Source organism: Heterodontus francisci, chromosome 23 (assembly GCF_036365525.1).
Source record: "Heterodontus francisci isolate sHetFra1 chromosome 23, sHetFra1.hap1, whole genome shotgun sequence".
Lineage (NCBI taxonomy): Eukaryota > Metazoa > Chordata > Chondrichthyes > Heterodontiformes > Heterodontidae > Heterodontus > Heterodontus francisci.
Window position 1 is genome coordinate 6,759,524 of NC_090393.1, and position 21,599 is coordinate 6,781,122.

General features: G+C 44.7%; 1 protein-coding gene across 2 annotated transcripts in view; it reads left to right on the forward strand.

Annotated features, from left to right (window-relative positions):
* The window catches only part of galnt9 (polypeptide N-acetylgalactosaminyltransferase 9), a 321,001-nt gene that overhangs the window by 37,440 nt on the left and 261,962 nt on the right, over window positions 1-21,599 (forward strand). Inside the window, exon 2 of one of the 2 annotated variants that reach the window (XM_068054616.1) lies at window positions 17,547-18,180. The exons of the other annotated variant lie outside the window; for it this stretch is intronic. Within the exon in view, the coding sequence (XP_067910717.1) occupies window positions 17,949-18,180 (232 nt within the window). The 5' untranslated portion in view covers window positions 17,547-17,948. The remainder of the gene's footprint in view (window positions 1-17,546; window positions 18,181-21,599) is intronic. 2 annotated transcript variants of the gene reach the window in all.

Sequence of the window (21,599 nt, forward strand, 5' to 3'; positions counted from 1 at the left end):
GTTGGTTAGGGATCAACTGATCGGAGGAGTGAAGTGGGAAGGGCCTGGAGTCCTGGGTGTGGTGTTGGGGGGTGGTGGTGCAGGCAGTCAAAGTAAGGGAAATGAGGGGCAGAAATGGAGGGGTCAGTAGTGTCCACACTGGGGTCAAACTCAGGGTGCTGGCTGGCAGAGGGAACAATCACAGTCATGGGGGGAGTTCAGTTCAGTAGGGGGGGACAGCTTCAGTCTTAGGTTGGGGTAAGCAAAGGTCTCATAGGGCAGGTCAGGGGATCTAACAAGAACTCAAGGATAATGCAGGGAGGGTCTAGGAGCAGAGGCAGCATGTCGACGAGGATGGGTGTAGGCTCAGGGGGAGAGAAGGCACGTCCAATTGGATAGTGAGAGGGTCCAGGGTAATGGGATTTGGTTGAAGGGTTAAAGAGGGAAGGCACAAGGTGATGTTGGGAGGGTCAAGGGTGATGAGTACAAGTGTGAGGGTGACATGAGGAGGGGGACGGTCAAGGCTTCGAACTGGACGCTGACACACACCATATTCTCCCAGTACCTCAAGATGCACGTGGGACTGCAAGCATTGCAGACGGAATTGGGAAGAAGCCAGAATGGGGTGGGTACAGTTGTGTGTGTGGACAATGGGAGGAGTTTAGAAACTCACTGCTCATCAATTCTATGGATGAAAGCAATGGACAAGGATATGTTTATTTCCCTCTCTGCCTTATTGATACAGTTATATTGTTGGAATAACATGGTTCCCAAATACCCAATTTTCTTGGAACCTTGCGAGCAGGCGGAGAGGATGCCGCTAAGGAATGCTCTTGCCGCTCAGCAACTGAGGCTGATACGCCAGGAGCAGCACAGTACACAAATGGGAGGGCCAGCTGGGTCTGCATGTGCAGCCATGTCCCACTGACTGGCGAGTAGAAAACTGGATACTAATATGAACATTGATTGAAGATTGATTGCTGACACTCAACATGGTTACTTCCACATTAAAGACAATGTCCCTACCTCCTCTGTAACTATCACAGTGTAACTTTCTCAGTGTGACTATCATAGTGTAACTATCTCAGTGTGACTATCACAGTGTGACTATCAAAGTGTGACTATCTCAGTGTGACTATCTCAGTGTGACTATCACAGTGTGACTATCACAGTGTGACTATCTCAGTGTGACTATCTCAGTACGACTATCACAGTGTGACTATCAAAGTGTGACTATCTCAGTGTGATTATCTCAGTGTAACTATCTCAGTACGACTATCACAGTGTGACTATCTCAGTGTGACTATCTCAGTGTGACTATCACAGTGTGACTATCTCAGTGTGACTATCTCAGTGTGACTATCACAGTGTGACTATCTCAGTGCGACTATCACAGTGTGACGATCTCAGTGTGACTATCAAAGTGTGACTATCTCAGTGTGACTATCTCAGTGTGACTATCTCAGTGTGACTATCACAGTGTGACTATCTCAGTGTGACTATCTCAGTGTGACTATCACAGTGTAACTATCTCAGTACGACTATCACAGTGTGACTATCTCAGTGTGACTATCTCAGTGTGACTATCACAGTGTGACTATCTCAGTGCGACTATCACAGTGTGACTATCTCAGTGTGACTATCTCAGTGTGACTACCTCAGTGTGACTATCACAGTGTGACTATCACAGTGTGACTATCTCAGTGTGACTATCTCAGTACGACTATCACAGTGTGACTATCAAAGTGTGACTATCTCAGTGTGACTATCTCAGTGTAACTATCTCAGTACGACTATCACAGTGTGACTATCACAGTGTGACTATCTCAGTGTGACTATCACAGTGTGACTATCTCAGTGTGACTATCTCAGTGTGACTATCACAGTGTGACTATCTCAGTGCGACTATCACAGTGTGACTATCTCAGTGTGACTATCAAAGTGTGACTATCTCAGTGTGACTATCTCAGTGTGACTATCACAGTGTGACTATCTCAGTGTGACTATCTCAGTGTGACTATCACAGTGTGACTATCTCAGTGTGACTATCTCAGTGTGACTATCACAGTGTAACTATCTCAGTACGACTATCACAGTGTGACTATCTCAGTGTGACTATCTCAGTGTGACTATCACAGTGTGACTATCTCAGTGCGACTATCACAGTGTGACTATCTCAGTGTGACTATCTCAGTGTGACTACCTCAGTGTGACTATCTCAGTGCGACTATCACAGTGTGACTATCTCAGTGTGACTATCTCAGTGTGACTATCACAGTGTGATTATCTCAGTGTGACTATCTCAGTGTGACTATCTCAGTGTGACTATCACAGTGTGACTATCTCGGTGTGACTATCATAGTGTGACTATCACAGTGTGACTATCTCAGTGTGACTATCTCAGTGTGACTATCACAGTGTAACTATCTCAGTGTGACTATCACAGTGTGACTATCACAGTGTGACTATCTCAGTGTGACTATCTCAGTGTGACTATCACAGTGTGACTATCTCGGTGTGACTATCATAGTGTGACTATCACAGTGTGACTATCTCAGTGTGACTATCTCAGTGTGACTATCACAGTGCGACTATCACAGTGTGATTATCACAGTGTGACTATCTCAGTGTGACTATCTCAGTGTGACTATCACAGTGTAACTATCTCAGTGCGACTATCACAGTGTGACTATCTCAGTGTGACTATCACAGTGTGACTATCTCAGTGTGACTATCTCAGTGTGACTATCACAGTGTGACGATCTCAGTGCGACTATCACAGTGTGACTATCTCAGTGCGACTATCTCAATGTGACTATCACAGTGTGACTATCTCAGTGTGACTATCTCAGTGCGACTATCACAGTGTGACTATCTCAGTGTGACTATCTCAGTGTGACTATCACAGTGTAACTATCTCAGTGTGACTATCACAGTGTGACTATCTCAGTGTGATTATCGCAGTGTGACTATCTCAGTGTGACTATCTCAGTGTGACTATCTCAGTGTAATTATCACAGTGTGACTATCTCAGTGTGACTATCACAGTGTGACTATTTCAGTGTGACTATCTCAGTGTGACTATCTCAGTGTGACTATCACAGTGTGACTATCTCAGTGTGATTATCACAGTGTGACTATCTCAGTGTGACTATCACAGTGTGTCTATCTCAGTGTGATTATCACAGTGTGACTATCTCAGTGTGACTATCTCAGTGTGATTATCACAGTGTGACTATCTCAGTGTGACTATCTCAGTGTGATTATCACAGTGTGACTATCTCAGTGTGACTATCTCAGAGTGACTATCACAGTGTGACTATCTCAGTGTGACTATCTCAGTGTGACTATCTCAGTGTGATTATCACAGTGTGACTATCTCAGTGTGACTATCTCAGAGTGACTATCACAGTGTGACTATCACAGTGTGACTATCTCAGTGTGACTATCACAGTGTGATTATCACAGTGTGACTATCACAGTGTGACTAGCTCAGTGTGATTATCTCAGTGTGACTATCACAGTGTAACTATCTCAGTGCGACTATCACAGTGTGACTATCTCAGTGTGACTATCTCAGTGTGACTATCACAGTGTGACTATCTCAGTGTGACTATCACAGTGTGACTATCTCAGTGTGACTATCTCAGTGTGACTATCACAGTGTGACGATCTCAGTGCGACTATCACAGTGTGACTATCTCAGTGCGACTATCTCAATGTGACTATCACAGTGTGACTATCTCAGTGTGACTATCTCAGTGCGACTATCACAGTGTGACTATCTCAGTGTGACTATCTCAGTGTGACTATCACAGTGTAACTATCTCAGTGTGACTATCACAGTGTGACTATCTCAGTGTGATTATCGCAGTGTGACTATCTCAGTGTGACTATCTCAGTGTGACTATCTCAGTGTAATTATCACAGTGTGACTATCTCAGTGTGACTATCACAGTGTGACTATTTCAGTGTGACTATCTCAGTGTGACTATCTCAGTGTGACTATCACAGTGTGACTATCTCAGTGTGATTATCACAGTGTGACTATCTCAGTGTGACTATCACAGTGTGTCTATCTCAGTGTGATTATCACAGTGTGACTATCTCAGTGTGACTATCTCAGTGTGATTATCACAGTGTGACTATCTCAGTGTGACTATCTCAGTGTGATTATCACAGTGTGACTATCTCAGTGTGACTATCTCAGAGTGACTATCACAGTGTGACTATCTCAGTGTGACTATCTCAGTGTGACTATCTCAGTGTGATTATCACAGTGTGACTATCTCAGTGTGACTATCTCAGAGTGACTATCACAGTGTGACTATCACAGTGTGACTATCTCAGTGTGACTATCACAGTGTGATTATCACAGTGTGACTATCACAGTGTGACTAGCTCAGTGTGATTATCACAGTGTGACTATCTCAGTGTGACTATCTCAGTGTGACTATCTCAGTGTGATTATCACAGTGTGACTATCACAGTGTGACTATCTCAGAGTGACTATCACAGTGTGACTATCTCAGTGTGGCTATCACAGTGTGACTATCTCAGTGTGATTATCACAGTGTGACTATCTCAGTGTGATTATCACAGTGTGACTATCTCAGTGTGACTATCTCAGAGTGTATCACAGTGTGACTATCTCAGTGTGGCTATCACAGTGTGACTATCTCAGTGTGATTATCACAGTGTGACTATCACAGTGTGACTATCTCAGTGTGATTATCACAGTGTGACTATCTCAGTGTGACTATCTCAGAGTGACTATCACAGTGTGACTATCTCAGTGTGACTATCACAGTGTGACTATCTCAGTGTGATTATCACAGTGTGACTATCACAGTGTGACTATCTCAGTGTGATTATCACAGTGTGACTATCTCAGTGTGACTATCTCAGAGTGACTATCACAGTGTGACTATCTCAGTGTGACTATCACAGTGTGACTATCTCAGTGTGGCTATCACAGTGTGACTATCTCAGTGTGACTATCACAGTGTGACTATCACAGTGTGACTATCTCAGTGTGACTATCACAGTGTGACTATCTCAGTGACTATCTCAGTGTGATTATCACAGTGTGACTATCTCAGTGTGACTATCTCAGAGTGACTATCACAGTGTGACTATCACAGTGTGACTATCTCAGTGTGACTATCACAGTGTGACTATCACAGTGTGACTATCTCAGTGTGACTATCTCAGAGTGACTATCACAGTGTGACTATCTCAGTGTGACTATCTCAGTGTGACTATCACAGTGTGACTATCACAGTGTGACTATCTCAGTGTGACTATCTCAGAGTGACTATCACAGTGTGACTATCTCAGAGTGACTATCACAGTGTGACTATCTCAGTGTGGCTATCACAGTGTGACTATCTCAGTGTGATTATCACAGTGTGACTATCTCAGTGTGATTATCACAGTGTGACTATCTCAGTGTGACTATCTCAGAGTGTATCACAGTGTGACTATCTCAGTGTGGCTATCACAGTGTGACTATCTCAGTGTGATTATCACAGTGTGACTATCACAGTGTGACTATCTCAGTGTGATTATCACAGTGTGACTATCTCAGTGTGACTATCTCAGAGTGACTATCACAGTGTGACTATCTCAGTGTGACTATCACAGTGTGACTATCTCAGTGTGATTATCACAGTGTGACTATCACAGTGTGACTATCTCAGTGTGATTATCACAGTGTGACTATCTCAGTGTGACTATCTCAGAGTGACTATCACAGTGTGACTATCTCAGTGTGACTATCACAGTGTGACTATCTCAGTGTGACTATCACAGTGTGACTATCTCAGTGTGACTATCTCAGAGTGACTATCTCAGTGTGATTATCACAGTGTGACTATCTCAGTGTGACTATCTCAGAGTGACTATCACAGTGTGACTATCACAGTGTGACTATCTCAGTGTGACTATCACAGTGTGACTATCACAGTGTGACTATCTCAGTGTGACTATCTCAGTGTGACTATCACAGTGTGACTATCTCAGTGTGATTATCACAGTGTGACTATCACAGTGTGACTATCTCAGTGTGATTATCACAGTGTGACTATCTCAGTGTGACTATCTCAGGGTGACTATCACAGTGTGACTATCTCAGTGTGGCTATCACAGTGTGACTATCTCAGTGTGACTATCTCAGTGTGACTATCTCAGTGTGACTATCACAGTGTGACTATCTCAGTGTGACTATCTCAGAGTGACTATCACAGTGTGACTATCTCAGTGTGATTATCACAGTGTGACTATCTCAGTGTGACTATCTCAGAGTGACTATCACAGTGTGACTATCTCAGTGTGGCTATCACAGTGTGACTATCTCAGTGTGACTATCACAGTGTGACTATCACAGTGTGACTATCTCAGTGTGACTATCACAGTGTGACTATCTCAGTGTGATTATCACAGTGTGACTATCACAGTGTGACTATCTCAGTGTGATTATCACAGTGTGACTATCTCAGTGTGACTATCTCAGAGTGACTATCACAGTGTGACTATCTCAGTGTGGCTATCACAGTGTGACTATCTCAGTGTGACTATCACAGTGTGACTATCACAGTGTGACTATCTCAGTGTGACTATCACAGTGTGACTATCTCAGTGACTATCTCAGTGTGATTATCACAGTGTGACTATCTCAGTGTGACTATCTCAGAGTGACTATCACAGTGTGACTATCACAGTGTGACTATCTCAGTGTGACTATCACAGTGTGACTATCACAGTGTGACTATCTCAGTGTGACTATCTCAGTGTGACTATCTCAGAGTGACTATCACAGTGTGACTATCTCAGTGTGACTATCTCAGTTTGACTATCACAGTGTGACTATCACAGTGTGACTATCTCAGTGTGACTATCTCAGAGTGACTATCACAGTGTGACTATCTCAGTGTGACTATCTCAGTGTGACTATCACAGTGTGACTATCTCAGTGTGACTATCTCAGAGTGACTATCACAGTGTGACTATCTCAGTGTGACTATCTCAGTGTGACTATCACAGTGTGACTATCACAGTGTGACTATCTCAGTGTGACTATCTCAGAGTGACTATCACAGTGTGACTATCTCAGTGTGACTATCACAGTGTGACTATCTCAGAGTGACTATCACAGTGTGACTATCTCAGTGTGACTATCTCAGTGTGACTATCTCAGTGTGACTATCTCAGTGTGCCAACCATGACGCATGCCAGTCCATTTAGCTCTCCAGCTAAGCTAGTCCGAACAAAATGAATATGATGCACACATGAGCAATTTTAAACAGATACATTGTAAAATATTTACATGTGACAAATACTGCTGATGGACCCTCGTGTCACCTTTGTGCCCTCAATAATTCTTATGTTTGCGCTTATAGCCACTCCATCTTGGTGCAAGCCCGACATCAGCAGCTGAGATGGAGGCCGTCTGTGCTGTGCGCTGCCCTGTTGCTTTTGAAGACTCTGGCGGGTCTCCTCTGGAGGTCCAAGACCTTGAGGACGCTGGCCTAATGGGGGTCTCCTGCACTGGTGCAGGGGCAGCCGTCATGGCCTCTCCTACTGGATGTAAGGGGTCAATGCCAGAGGGGATAAGGAGAGGCTGCTCACCCTGCCCTGAGACAATGGCCCTGAGGCAGTTGGCAAGCACTCCTCATTCATCTGGATACACAACGGCACCTACATATCTCCCTGAGGGGTAGGGGCACCTGGAGGTAGGTCCATGTCGTTCATCCCCCTCTCAGTTAACCACTGCTGCACTGAGCCTGTAGCTAGAGGGATGGAATGCAGGACAGAGCATATATGGGTTGAGTGATTTATCTGGCTCTCCATGGTGGTAGCCAACCTCTCCATGGATGAGGCAATGCACTCACATGCCTGAGACATGGAGGAACTCATGACTTGCATGGACCCCTCCATTGTGTGGGCAAAGCTGCGCATGACCTTTGGCATCTCTGAGATCTTTTCCCCTACCTTTTTCTGCATGTCCAGCAGGCTTCTTGTGGCCACTACCCGAGGCCCAGCATCAGCAGTCCCCAGCAGTCCTCCGAGTGTCAGGAGACCTGGCTGTCACAGTCCCCTTCCGCTGCTGTAATGTGTCTGTGTTGTGATCACCAAATTGTGACCCTGATTCTAAATGCGGCCCTTCTGCAACCTGTGTGGGTGTAACTGCGTTGTCGGAGGTTGAGGAAAAGGCAAGTGACAGTGCATCCTCTGGGACAGTGTGTCATCGTCCTCCCAGGTGGAATCTTCAGGTTCTTCACGTGGCTGCAGCCTGGACCTGGGATTGAGATGAACTGCTGTACAGAACTAACTGAACCACATTAAGGTTCATCACAATATGACAGCTACACATCTCTGCATGTTCTACCTGTGTGCGCATGTGCCATCACCAGGTTGAACACATTTCTACATTTACACCTGGCCTTTCCAGCCTTACCATCTGCTACTGCTTGTCCTCCCTCCTCTCCTGCGAGATGCAGAGCCTCTTCTTCAGCAGGGCTGAGCAGCCTCAGGTCAGGAACACCACCGCCTCTCTTCAAACTCTCTCTCACATTATGCCTCTGCTTGCCTTGCATGGCAAAGTGCAGAGTTATTTCTATGTCAAGTGACACCTAACCCCATTCTCTGCACGCATCCCCATCACACATGCTGGCCCTTCAGTCGCACCTTGCATCCAAGCCCTCACATCTGCCAGACTTTCACCCGATTTGGCCTCAAATGCCATGCGACACAGAGGCCGATCACCCATCATTGCCTGGCATACCTACCGACTTGCAAATATACATTCATGTCAACCCCACGAGAGACCCTTTGGTACGATGTGACCATCACACTTACCCTGGCAGTTCAGAGCAGGTTGTTGACCCGTTTCCGATGCTGCATCCACTTTTTCAGATGGTCAGGCAGGGGGGCCTTTTGGTGCATTCTAGGGGATCGAGCAGCTCCTGCCTTTCCCTAACGGCCTGGAGGAGAGCCTGCAGATAGGCATCGCTGAACCATGAGGCCAGACTATGTCTGCTCAATGACGTTGGATGTGATGAGGGGGGAGGTCAATGACAATAAATAACAATAGAAAAATGAATAATGGGAGGAGAAGCTTGAGTGGGAGTGAGAGACAAGAACTTCTGGTCGGAAAAACGGGATAATTGACTAAGTTTGTGGAGTTGGGCAGGGCCATTGTGGCTGTGATGCTGAGCCTCCCTATTTGTCCAGGGGGCTGTTTTAAAACCCAGCCATACTTTCTGCATTGTTCAATGATAGCGGCTTTCACCGATGTAAAACTTTCTCCAACATGTGAACGCACGTGTATCCTGTGCCCGCCGCCAGCCCTTAATATTTTAATAGTAATCGTGTGGGAACCAGCTCCCGACACAAAAACAGAAGTAACGCCCACTTCCACCTCCGTCGTCGGGAACGGCGCACCACGAATAAAATACCACCCTAAATGTTTCTGGAATGGGCTTCCCAATGGGGTGCCCCTGTTTTGCACAAAGAGGGGAGACGGAGTCAATTGGCTTTGAGAATGAGGCAATTCATTTGCCATTAATTCTGTTGGTGACGTTGCATTTGCACTTGTCTTATACCAATTTTTACGCAGCAGCGCAGGCAAATTTCAGCATAAATTCCCATCACTAAAATTGGCGTCAAAACCAGCATAAACATTGGTGGAATTCCTACATTCCAGGAAATTCAGGGCCAATGACTCTCGGGGGTCATTAACTGATTCTCATATAATTTGGAATTCACTGTGGTTAGTGGACTGATGAATTGAGAATCATGTCGTCTTAACCATCGCAGGATATAATGTTAACATTAATAAACATCAACCTGACTTCAAAAAAACACATTCACACCAACAGTGAAAAATTAGAAAAGTGTGCAGGGAACAATTTCTATTCCAGACTTCTGCTTGAATTGAACACTCCAGGGGTTTTACTAGGAGCTAATATACTGTCGAAATCAATCTAATCCTGGAGTGGAACTCTGAACCTTGATTACCTCCAATCCAGATGAAGAAACAACTTGTGACATTCCAAATATATAGCAGCTCAGAGAATAAGGGACTGTGTAGAACAAATCTGTTCTGAATCAGTGCAACTGGTATCATGGCGTGGTTGCCTTCTAAGTTGAGAATACATCCTGATTAACATACTGAGTAGCTATATTATACATACACACACATATCAATATATATACATATAGATACGAACAAACATAAATGTGTGTGTATGTGTGTATGCATATGCATGTTCTAAGTGAATATACCACTGAACACAAACAAGTATCTGTGTATATGTCAGCTGGTCCAAAGTCAGAAAAAATGGCATAAAATAACTGGCTTTCTTTCCCCTTTGTTATTTCAAAGATTGTTTTCCACCTACAACGCTTGGCACTTTGTCTTCTTTATTCATTCGTGGGATGTGGGTGTCACTGTGGTCAACATTTACTGCTCATCCCTAACTGTCCTTGAGAAGGTGGTGGTGAGCTGCCTTCTTGAACCACTGCAGTCCGTGTAGGGTAGGTACACCCACAGTGCTGTTAGGGAGGGAGTTCCAGGATTTTGACCCAGTGACAGTGAAGGAACGGCGATATAGTTCCAAGTTAGGATGGCATGTGGCTTGGAGGGGAGCTTGCTGGTGGTGGTATTCCCATGCGTTTGCTTCCCTTGTTCTTCTAGGTGGTAGAGCCAAGAGTTTGGAAGATGTTATCAAAGGAGTCTTGGTGAGTTGCTGCAGTGCATCTTGTAGATGGTACACATTGCTGTCACGGTGTGTTGGTGGTGAAGGGAGTGAATGTTTAAGGTTGTGGATGGGGTGCCGATCAAGTGGACTGCTTTGTCCCGGATGGTGTTGAGCTTCTTGAGTGTTGTTGGAGCTGCACCCATCCAGGCAGGTGAAGAGTATTCCATCACACTCCTGACTTGTGCCTTGTAGATGGTGGACAGGCGTTGGGGAGGTGAGTTATTTGCCGCAGAATTCCCAGCTTCTGACCTGCTCTTGTAGCCTCAGCATATATATGGCTGGTCCAGTTAAGTTTCTGGTTAATGCTAACCCCCAGGATGTTGATGTTGTGGGATTCTGTGATGGTAATGCCGTTGAATATAATAGGGAGATGGTTAGAATGCACAATGAAAGAATCACAGACTACAAGAGACACCCAGGTAAAACTCAGCTAGTGTACACAATTAATGCCTATGTATTTTGCACAGTTATTACAGCATGGAATGTTTCACCATATCAGCATCTGAGGTAGAGATTACAACGATTAAAAGAACTTGATCAGTATTTGAAACAGAATAAGGCTGATTTCTTCACCTGTCCCCCATGGGGAGAAGTGATGCTCACCAATGATTGATCAGAAAGCCATGGGACCACAATTTCCAGATTTTCCATACAGTTTAAATTATAAGCTGCACATATCAGCCACTGGACACTCACTGGTTGGGAAATCGGAAGATGCATTCACCACTGGTAGTGCCTGACAAGCGGAATTAGCCCTATAAAAAATAGAGGGAAACGGGATTAGGGCAGATAGCTCCCTTTGAAGAAGTAGCACCAGTACAGGTGTGAAGGCCTTTCTCCTATACTGTAATTTCTATGTTGTATTTCCCCCCATCCCCCTGCCCTGCCCACCTTTTGTGAATTTCTCCATGTTGCAAGTGGACATGACTGCCAACTTGCTGTGGTAATGGTGTTGGCCAGTGTCTGTGGAATGATTACACCTGTATCGGTGAGTTACCCTGGGTTGGAGCTTTTTGGTTTCATGGGCACCCCCTACTCTCAGGGCTCTGTCATGACACAGAACATTCAGGTAACATGAGTCCCAACTAGCTGCAGCTGTTCATATTGTAACATTTACATGGCATCGTGCATGGTCTCAGAATGTTGCAAAGTGCGTTAAAGCCAAGGAAGCACTTTTTGAAATGTAGTCACTGCCGTGATGTAGTAAACATATCAGATAATTTGTGCACAGCAAACACCCAGAAATAGCAATGTGATGATAACCAGATCATTTATTTTAGGGAGGTTGTTGGTGAGGGATAAACATTAGCTGGGACACCAGGGAGAACTCAGCTGCTCTTCTTTGAGCATCTGGAAGGGCAGACGGGGCCTCGGTTTAACATCTCAGCTGAAGGGTGGCACCTCCAACAGTGCAACACTCCCTCAGTACTGCGCTGGGAGTGTCAGTCTAAACTAGGTGTTGAAGTGTCTGGAGTGGGGCTTGAACCCATTTCATTCTGACTCAGAGTGCTACCCACTGAGCCACAGCTGACAGCTTAGATTTAATTGCTTTTTCTACGGTGTAATGAATACGAGATACTCATCTAACAAACCTAGTGGAGGCTGACACTCTTGGCAATTTGAGAGAGTCCGATAAATACTTGGAGAACAGCGCGATGCAGGGGTGTAACGGATATTGTGCAATATTGGGCTGGATTTTAAGAGCCCGCCACAGCCGCAAGCTCAAAAAATGTGCGGACTGCACGCCAAAGAGCTGCTGCGATCTCAAGCACGGCGGTTCATTTAAATAGCCGGGATGGCCCACCACAATCTTGTGGAGGAGGGGTGGGCTGTCTGTCCCTGGCAATGGCGTCAGCTGCCTGTGTGCAGGCGCTCGTGCCATTTTTAAAGAGCAGCCAGCCCTGCTGGCACATTTAAATTTTTAAAGAAATATCCCCTCAAATTAAATGAATAAATTTGTTATGCCCCTTGCCCACATCCCCAATAACAATTACAACAACTAATTGCCCTTCCTCCACAAAAAACACTTACCTTTTAAATGTGACCTTCCCCCTAAGACTGCACAAAGTTTGAACTTCGACCCTTCCCACCATCCCCTACATCCATTACGTGTATTTGACCCCGTTCGCCCCCTCTCGCGCACTGAAAATCTTACCTCCACCACCCCCCCCCCCTTCCCACCAATGTCACGCTGCATTTTCCTGGACCAGGAATTGAAGGCGCTGGAGTGCTGGCCACTGCGCCAAAGATCGTGGCGTGCCCTCAAGATTGCATTGTATTGTAATTTATTCATTCACTTGATTTTGATATGTTAAGTAGTTTCCCGTTGCCCAGCAAAGGGGGGTTGGTGCCACCATGGAGCCTCGCCAATGCCGAGAGGATCGGACCAGGCCCTGCCAGCATCGAGGTCCATGGCGGGCCCCATCCGGAGCCATCTTCAGGCCCCTCCCCACCATGGATCACAACGTCGAGGGCTTGTTAAAATCCAGCCCATGATGTATTTAAGACACAGGGGTGAAGCAGGTGGATCTGACTGTTTCTAACTATCACCTTAGAGTCGTCTTTGTTATGTAGATAAAGGTGGCAGCCATTTTGTGCATGGCAATTATTTTATTCATGCCAAATTAGTGAGTAAGGAGAGCCTACCATTCTCAGGGCCTGTGGTTCCTCAGGGACACCTACAGAAATACATGAGGGGAAGAAAGACTTGCATTTTATACACCTGCATATATAAATTCTATTGTATACGAATGCACAATAACTATGCAGGTTGAATATCTGCTACTAAAACTCTCATTCATTCATTTGTTATCTACAGACATGACTATTCCAACGCTCTCCTGTCTGGCTTTCCATCTAACATCCTCCGTAAACTTAAGCTCATCCAAAACTCTGCTGCCTGTATCCTAACTTGCACCAAGTCTCATTCACCCATCACCCCTGTGCTCGCTGCCAGACATTAGCTCCCAAGTAGGCAAGTTACACATCAATTTTAAAATTCTCATCCTTGCTTTCTAACCCCTCCTTGTCCCTCCCTATCTCTGTTATCTCCAACAGCCCTATAACCTACTGAGATCTCTATGCTCCTCCCATTCTGGCCTCTTGAACATCCCTGACTTTCATCGCTCCACCATTGGTCACCATGCCTTCAGCTGCCTGGGCCCTAAATTCTGGAATTCCTCCCTAAACCTCTCCGACTCGCTCTCTTCCTTTAAGACGCTCCTTAAAACTTGCCTCTTTGACCAACTTTTGCACACATGTCCTAATGTCTCTTTATGTAGCTCAGTGACCATATCTTCCTGAAGCCTCTGTGAAACATTTTAGAACACATTCTTTCTACATTAAATGTAGATAAATTAGATAAATATAAATGGCTGTCTTTATAGTTTTGGCCTCTCTGTATATTGGTATTTTGTCTGATTTGGCCATGTGCAGATTCGTGTGTAGCTGCAAAATTATCAGTTGCCTAAAGCTCCTTCAGATAACGTATCTGATGACAGGACCAGTGAAGTAAATAATTAAACACATCTGTCTTGATTTTTGTTCAGTGATAAAATTCTCACTCTTGGGACATTCAGGAGGAAAACAGAGCTACAGTTATATTGCATTGCACTAGAGTGTGAAACTAAGCTGGCCAAACCAAAGTTATACTGTGAATATAAAATAGTGTGTATACTGCAAATTTCTTTCTGCATGGCAAGAGAGAGCTCTTCGCTGGTGTGTGAGTACCTGTGAATTGCATTCTTCCCCTGCCCCTCCTATCCTGCCTGCCATGGATCAGCGAGTTGCACTCTTGCTCTGAGTCAAAAGTTTGTAGATTCATAGTCCCACTCCTGGGACTTGAGTACAAAGTGTAGGCTGACCCTCCTAGTCCAGTACTGAGGGAGTGCTACATTGTTAGAGGTGCCGTCTTTCAGATGAGACATTAAACTAAGGCCCTGACTGCCTTCTCAGGTGTATGTAAAAAATCCCATGGTACCATATAGAAGAGTAGGGAAGTTTTCCCCAGTGTCCTGGCCAATATTTATCCGTCAACCAATACCTCTGGTTATTATCACACTGCTGTTTGTGGGAGCTTGCAGTGCACATATTGGCTGTTGCATTTCCTACATTACAACAGTGACTACACTTCAAAGGTACTTCATTGGCTGTAATGCACTTTGAGACAGCCGGTGGTTGTGAAAGTCACTATTATTGTTTGAAGAGGCTTTATTTTTTGTACTAAAATCTTAGAATTCTGTGTGTTTCAGTGGACATGGACACCTGCAAATAGCTGAAATTTTTGGAGGTTGACTTTGTATACAAGAATAGAGGAAACAAGCAGTTTCAAGGAAGCCAGACAGGGGTTTTTGCCCTCCTCAGAACAACATTTTGAATGACAGGGGAGACACTGTGTCTGGTCATGTGATCAGCTCAGGAAGGTTTACCTTCTTTTGGACTCTTAAAAACCAGTGAATTGTTCATCAACCTCACCTGGAGAGACTTTGAATGGCATCCAACTATTTGACTCCGGGACACCTCACCCAACCAAAGAATTTCCTGCCAGAACGTGACAAACTGATTTATTTTCTTATTTCCTTCTATTCCTAAGAAACAGCTATAAATCAAAACCCATTTTTCCAAGTTAGCCAGTTTTTAAAAAATGTATGTGTGTGTGTATGTAGGCTGGCGAAATAAGGAGCTTTTCACATCTATAGATTTATCTCATTAGTGGTTAAAACTTTTTGTTGTATAAATAGTTAAGGTTGTTGTTTAAAGAAACCTGTTTGGTGTGCTTTATTCTGGGGGACAAATAGACTCTAATTGGTTATTCTTCGGCAGGTGGGAAAAAAATTATTGATATGCTGTGACCCGTGGAGAAGTGGGACTGAATTAACAGAGTATTTCTCCGACCTTGGTCATAACAATATAAATGCAAGTCTTTCTTTTTTTAAAACACTTCATGACGTCCCGAGGTCATGAAAGGTGCTATAGAAATGCAAGATCCTTCTTTCTGGAATTTGCATTCCAGTTGTAAGATTCAGGCCAACAGGTAGGGAGGAAAAATAAAGAGAGGGAAAGAATGATTAGATTAAAAGAGAAAGTAATGAGATAGAAAGAAAAAGTAAGAACAGAAATTTAAACATTTAAATTTGACTTTTTTTAAATCTCCAACAACAATTCATAACCTGAAGGAATGAGACTCCACACTTTTAATTGTTCACTTTCTGGGCAAGAGAGGTTGATTGGCAGTCATTAACAATTATCATATTGTTAAAAGGTATTTATGCAAATAATTACTGAATGAATTTAACTGCACTGTGTTTCATGGACAATTAATACCCAAATGCAGCAACTTCATGAAAGTCGCAGGGAGGTTGAGGGCGAAATGCCATTTCCTCGCGGCTAATGGCAGAGTAATGCAAATCACCAGCAACCTATGGTGATTCACAACTCACGGGGTATCTTTTCCGCACTAAAATTTCCTGGACGATGTACTCATGAATAACGCTGAGCATCATTCAGACACCTTGGCCGGATTTTTACGCCATCCCAGCGGGTTGAATGGTGGCAGGGGAGGGTTGCGTAAAATTGAGCAGGAAGCTCCGGGAGGCCTTCCCGACCTGCTCACGCCTTCACCCCGCTTTACATGGGCCGTGGGGAAGCGAGAAATGGGCCGCCCACTCCAGGCCAATCAAGGCCCTCAAGTGGCCCACTTAACGCCCACTTAAAGGCCTTCGCCTACCTCCACGGGGATTTTACCCATGGCAAGTGGGCATCCAGTAGCGCACCGGGGCGGGGGGGAAGGGCCCTGACAAACGGGCACAGGGTGCCTGATTGAGGGCTACCCTTGCTCCAACCACCCCAGGATCCGAGATGCCCCCCCTTCCCCACAAATGACCATCCTTGCCTCAGCGGGCTGCGATTGATTAGCCCGGCGAGGCAAACCCCAACTAACTTGTAGTCCTGGCTCCATGTCCTCAGCTGGGCTGCAGTCCCAGCAGTGGCCACCGCTCCTGGTGGCGCTGCTGGGACTGAGAGCTGCCGGCCTGTGATTGGCCAGCAGCTCAATGAGGTGGGACTTCCTCCCTCAAGTGGGTGGAAGTCCCGCCTCAGAACAATTGAAGTCCGGGGACCCGTAAAATGCAGGTCAGATCCTCGGGCCGGGCAGAAGTGGGTTAATCACTGACTTTTATGTTGGTGGCCAGCTCCCGTCCGCCCGTCGTAAAATCCAGCCCCTCGATTTTTTTCCCGCAAAATCTGGCCCATTATCTTGATGCGTGGCTCGGTGTCAAAATTTGTTCATTAAAGCTGCTGTGAAGCCCCTTTGGGATGTTCACAGAATCACAGAATTATTACATCACAGAAGGAGGCCATTCAGCCCATCGTGACTGCACCTGCTCTCCAAATGCTCCCCCACCTTCTGCTCGTAACCCTGCACATTCTTCCCTCTCATCACTATGTTTCATTACCTATAAAGCAAGATGTGGCTATTGTTGGTGTGGGTTGAAGGACAAACGTTAAGCAGGACACACAGGGGTATACATTCCTCCTCAGGTTAAAAAGGTTGCCTTACCACAAATTAATTTAATTGTGCTAAAGTACAGATTAGTGTGAGGTGCCAGGATTATTGTTTGTTTGCAAAAGAAAAGCCCACTTCAACTCAAAAAGAGAACCTTCCCATGATGTGAATCAGTGGAAGTTGCAGGCTGGATGTTGTAGCTTTAAGAGCAGAGCATAGCAAGTGATTGTGATGTCTTTGCGTCAGTGTAGTGCTGCGTTGCTTGGCTGTTTCACTCCTTCCCCCTTTCTCATCACAAGCAGAGCGTCTGCCGGAGCTGAATGCCATACAAAGCCTAGAGAGGAGAGAGCGGATGATGCATCACCGTGAAGATCCAATCAACCCCATTGTTCCTCTTTTCCGCTTAAAACACAGACCCCATCAGCAATGAGAGTTCAATGCAGCCCCTGATCACAGGACCGAGAGGCACTGCCTTGGAGCATTTCTGCAGCGATAGATGCCAAAGCGCTCGGAGTACTTTTCTGCTTGCTGTTATTTGTCTTGTTATCTGAGAAGCTGTTTGCCGCCTCTTTGAGACTATCTGGGCAGCTCAGGCTGACCTGTCTCTCTCCCTCTCTCTCTCCCACCACCAACCCTTCACTGGACCATCCCAGGTGTTGCATTGCGAAGCCAGATGTGCCCTCACCTGGACCCTCTCCGGTTACATGGCTCCTGCAAGAAGAATCAAAACTTTGCTCACCGTCAACATCTTCGTCTTCCTGGGAATAGTCCTATTTTCCGTCTATTGTCGCATTTCGGAACGCTCAGAGGAGCTGCTTCAGATCTCAGATCGCAGAGTGATGGGCCGGAGTAGCAGAGAGCAACTCCTGAAGGACAGGGACAACATCCTGCAGCGGCTGCAGCATCTGGAAGAAGTGGTTTACAACCAGCTCAATGGTAAAACTGATTCCATTATTTTAAATTCGCCGCAAGTCCCCCCTTGCTGTGTGTGTTATCAGACTCCCGCAATGACTTGTCCATCATTCGCGACGCGACCTCAGTAACTTTTTATATTTGTGTTTTTTCTCATTTACAAATCCATTCCATTTGTGACATTGGCCACATCGGTGTTGGTAATCTGTAACGAGGTCAGTACATTACTGAACAAATCACTTAACAAATTCAAATTTCTTTGCACTATCCAGCTTTGAAATGAATAGACAACTTGCATTTATATAGCGCCTTCAGGCCATCCCAAAGCGTTTTACAGCCAATGAAGTACTTCTTTGAAGTGTAGTCACTGTTGTACTGTAGGCAAAGGTGACTGCCAATTTGCGCACAGCAAGATCCCACAAACAGCAATGAGGTAACAACCAGATCATCAGGTTTTTTTTTGTGGTGTTAGTGGAGGGACAAATATTGGCCAGGACACTGGAGACAATGTCCCTGCTCTTCTTTCGAAATAGGACAGTGGGACCTTTTATGTCCAGCTGCGAGGGCTGACAGGGCCTTGGTTTAACAGCTCATCTGACAGTGGCCTCAGACAGTGCAGTCGCACTCCTTCAGTACCAGTCTGCATTATTGCACTCAGATATCTGGAGTGCGATTTGAGCACAGCATCTGATGACTCTGAGGTGAGAGTACTGCAAACATTTGCTTGGGAATCGCACCAGGAGTTAACCTTGATATAAAATTATTATACGATAGTGGGCCAGTTTTATCCAGCACAGGAATTTGAATTAGGACATCCCACAATGGCTGTGGTGTATGGGGTTGCTATGGAAACAGCAGTAAATTACCCAAGATGGGCAGAAGACTTTGAGCTTTTTTTTTGAGAACCGACAATTTCATTTTGTGCTGTTGGGCATTTAAAATGCACCTAAATTTCGGAATCTGTTTCCCTAATATTTTTGTTTTCCTTGCAGCTGATATTCAGATATCAATTTACTTTATGTCGTGTGTTTAGTGTTTGAAAGCTTAAATTTCAGAACCTCAGCTTAACTCATGCTGATCAATGTGTGGGCACAACATCTCCCCAGCGCATCCGTTTTGTAAGCCCCCACAGCATTTGATCCTGCAGTCCATAAAGCTACCTCTTATAAACATTAAACAAAGACTGAATGTGGATTTAAAATATGGAATATTTTCACACTTGTACCAAATCCCTCTCATCCATCTCCAATCCCTCACCCCCCAACCCCTGTACTCTCTGACCTACATTGGCTTCCAGTCCAGCAATGCCTCAATTTTAAAATTGTTTTTAATTCCCTCCCTGGCCTCCCCCCTCCCTGTCTCTGTAACCTTCTCCTACAGCCTCTGAGAACTCTGTGCCTCTACAATCCTGGCCGCTTGTGCATCACCAATTTTAATCACTCCACCATTGGAAGCCGCGCCTTCAGCTGCCGAGGCTGTGAGCTATGGAATTCCCTTCCTGATCCCATCCACCTCTCTACTTCTCACAACCTTCCTTTAAGATGCTCCTAAAAACCCATCTGCTTTGACCAAGCTTTTTATCACCTGCCCTAAGACCTCTTTACATAGTTCAGTGTCAAATTTTGTTTGATAACGCTCTTGTGAAGTGCCTTGGGACATTTTACTACGTTAAAGGCACTTTTATTGATATAAGTTGTTGTTGTTGTAGCACCCTCACTTATAACAACATTTGTTGCCGCAGTTACATTTCCCTCTCCTCTGAGTCAGAAGGTTGTGGGTTCAAAACCCCACTGCTGACATCAAGCCATAATCTGGGCTGACACCGTGCTGAGGGAGTGCAGCACTGTCAGAGGTGTTGTACCTTGAATGAGACGTTAAACTGATGCCTGGTCCACCTGTTTGTCTGGACGCTGAAGACCCCATTACATTATTCACAAGGATCCCAGGCAAAAACCATCGCTCAACAAACCACACCAACAATCAGTTATTCACCACGTTGCTGTTTATGAGATCTTGCTGTGCACCAATGACTGCCCTGCTTGACCACCAAAATAAGTCACTGATCTTCGAAGTAATTCACTGTATGCCTGCGTTTCGTGACATCGATTGGTGATGTGATAAACCGCTGTATAAGTATTTTCTGTTTAAATATGAAATCATAAAGGAAACTATCGGACTGTCCATTAAGCAGTTTTGCTCTGTTTTCTCTCCCATTTGAAAGTGCATCAAAGTAATTAAAACAAAAAATTTAAATTGTTTTACTGTCTGGACATACTAATTCAAAACATTGGCGCTCAGTTTTTCTAACAGTCTACACCAGGCAGCTAGCCAATACATTACCGAGTCCACATCCTTAAGCAATACATCTGAATAGAATGATATAATGTTACAGAGAATGAGAAGTAGGACACACAGAATAGAAATAGGAAAGCTCCTCACACAGGCTGAAGTCATGTATTTTTAATGATTTGCTCTCCAATATGTTCTTTTTTTTTAAGTTCATGATTACCTTGTTGTTGTTTTCTGAAGCTTTGATTCTCTCACTTTGACTTGTTTCCTCACCCCAGAGGTCATTTTTCTTTTCAAGTTAGCATTTTCAGGTAAACAGTTTTGCTGGAAATACTGTTTCTGTTTCTTAGCCCCTCCATTGAAGAAATAATTGAACATCTTCTTGAAGGTTTGTGGAGACTGTTGAAGCCTGTGACTTGCATTTCTATAAAGGGGGTATTAAGTTGAGGGTGTTAGTGAAGGGTGGTTTATGTGTCTGCGGAGCACTTTGCCAATCCATTAATTTGAGTAAAGTGGATTACATAGATGACGGAATGACCTCAAATATATATCATAGAAACAGGCCATTCAGCCCAACTGCTCCATGCTGGTGTTTATGCTCCGCATGAGCCTCCTCCCGCCCCTCTTCATTTCACCCTATTAACGTATCCTTCTATTCCTTTATCCCTTATTTTCTTATCTAGCTTCCCTTTAAATGCTTCATAGTTAGAAGTGGTGTGATGGATCTTATTACCACTGACCTGGAATCCAATAGTTGGCTTTATAATTAGGCTGGAATATTCACATTTTTATTTGATTGATGTCCAGTTGTTTACCAGGAACAGCACTAATCCTTACCACAGATTACTGTAAAAATTCTAAATAATTAAGTTCAATGCTGATGTTAGGGCAATGTGGAATTTCAAACTCTGCAAGCATTATGTCCCAGCTTGCATGCTGTCAGATCGTTAATCAAACCAATATTGCAACAGTCAGTTTTCTACACTATTAGCAGATCTCCTGTAGCATTGCTCACCAGTAGTCAGATGATCATTGTTTTTCTAAGGACAAGAGAATGTTATACCACACGATGCACAATGTACTATTTTAACCGATGAGGTACAGTTGCCTTTAACCAGGACTGCTCTTCTAAGATGCTAAGTATAATTGTTGTC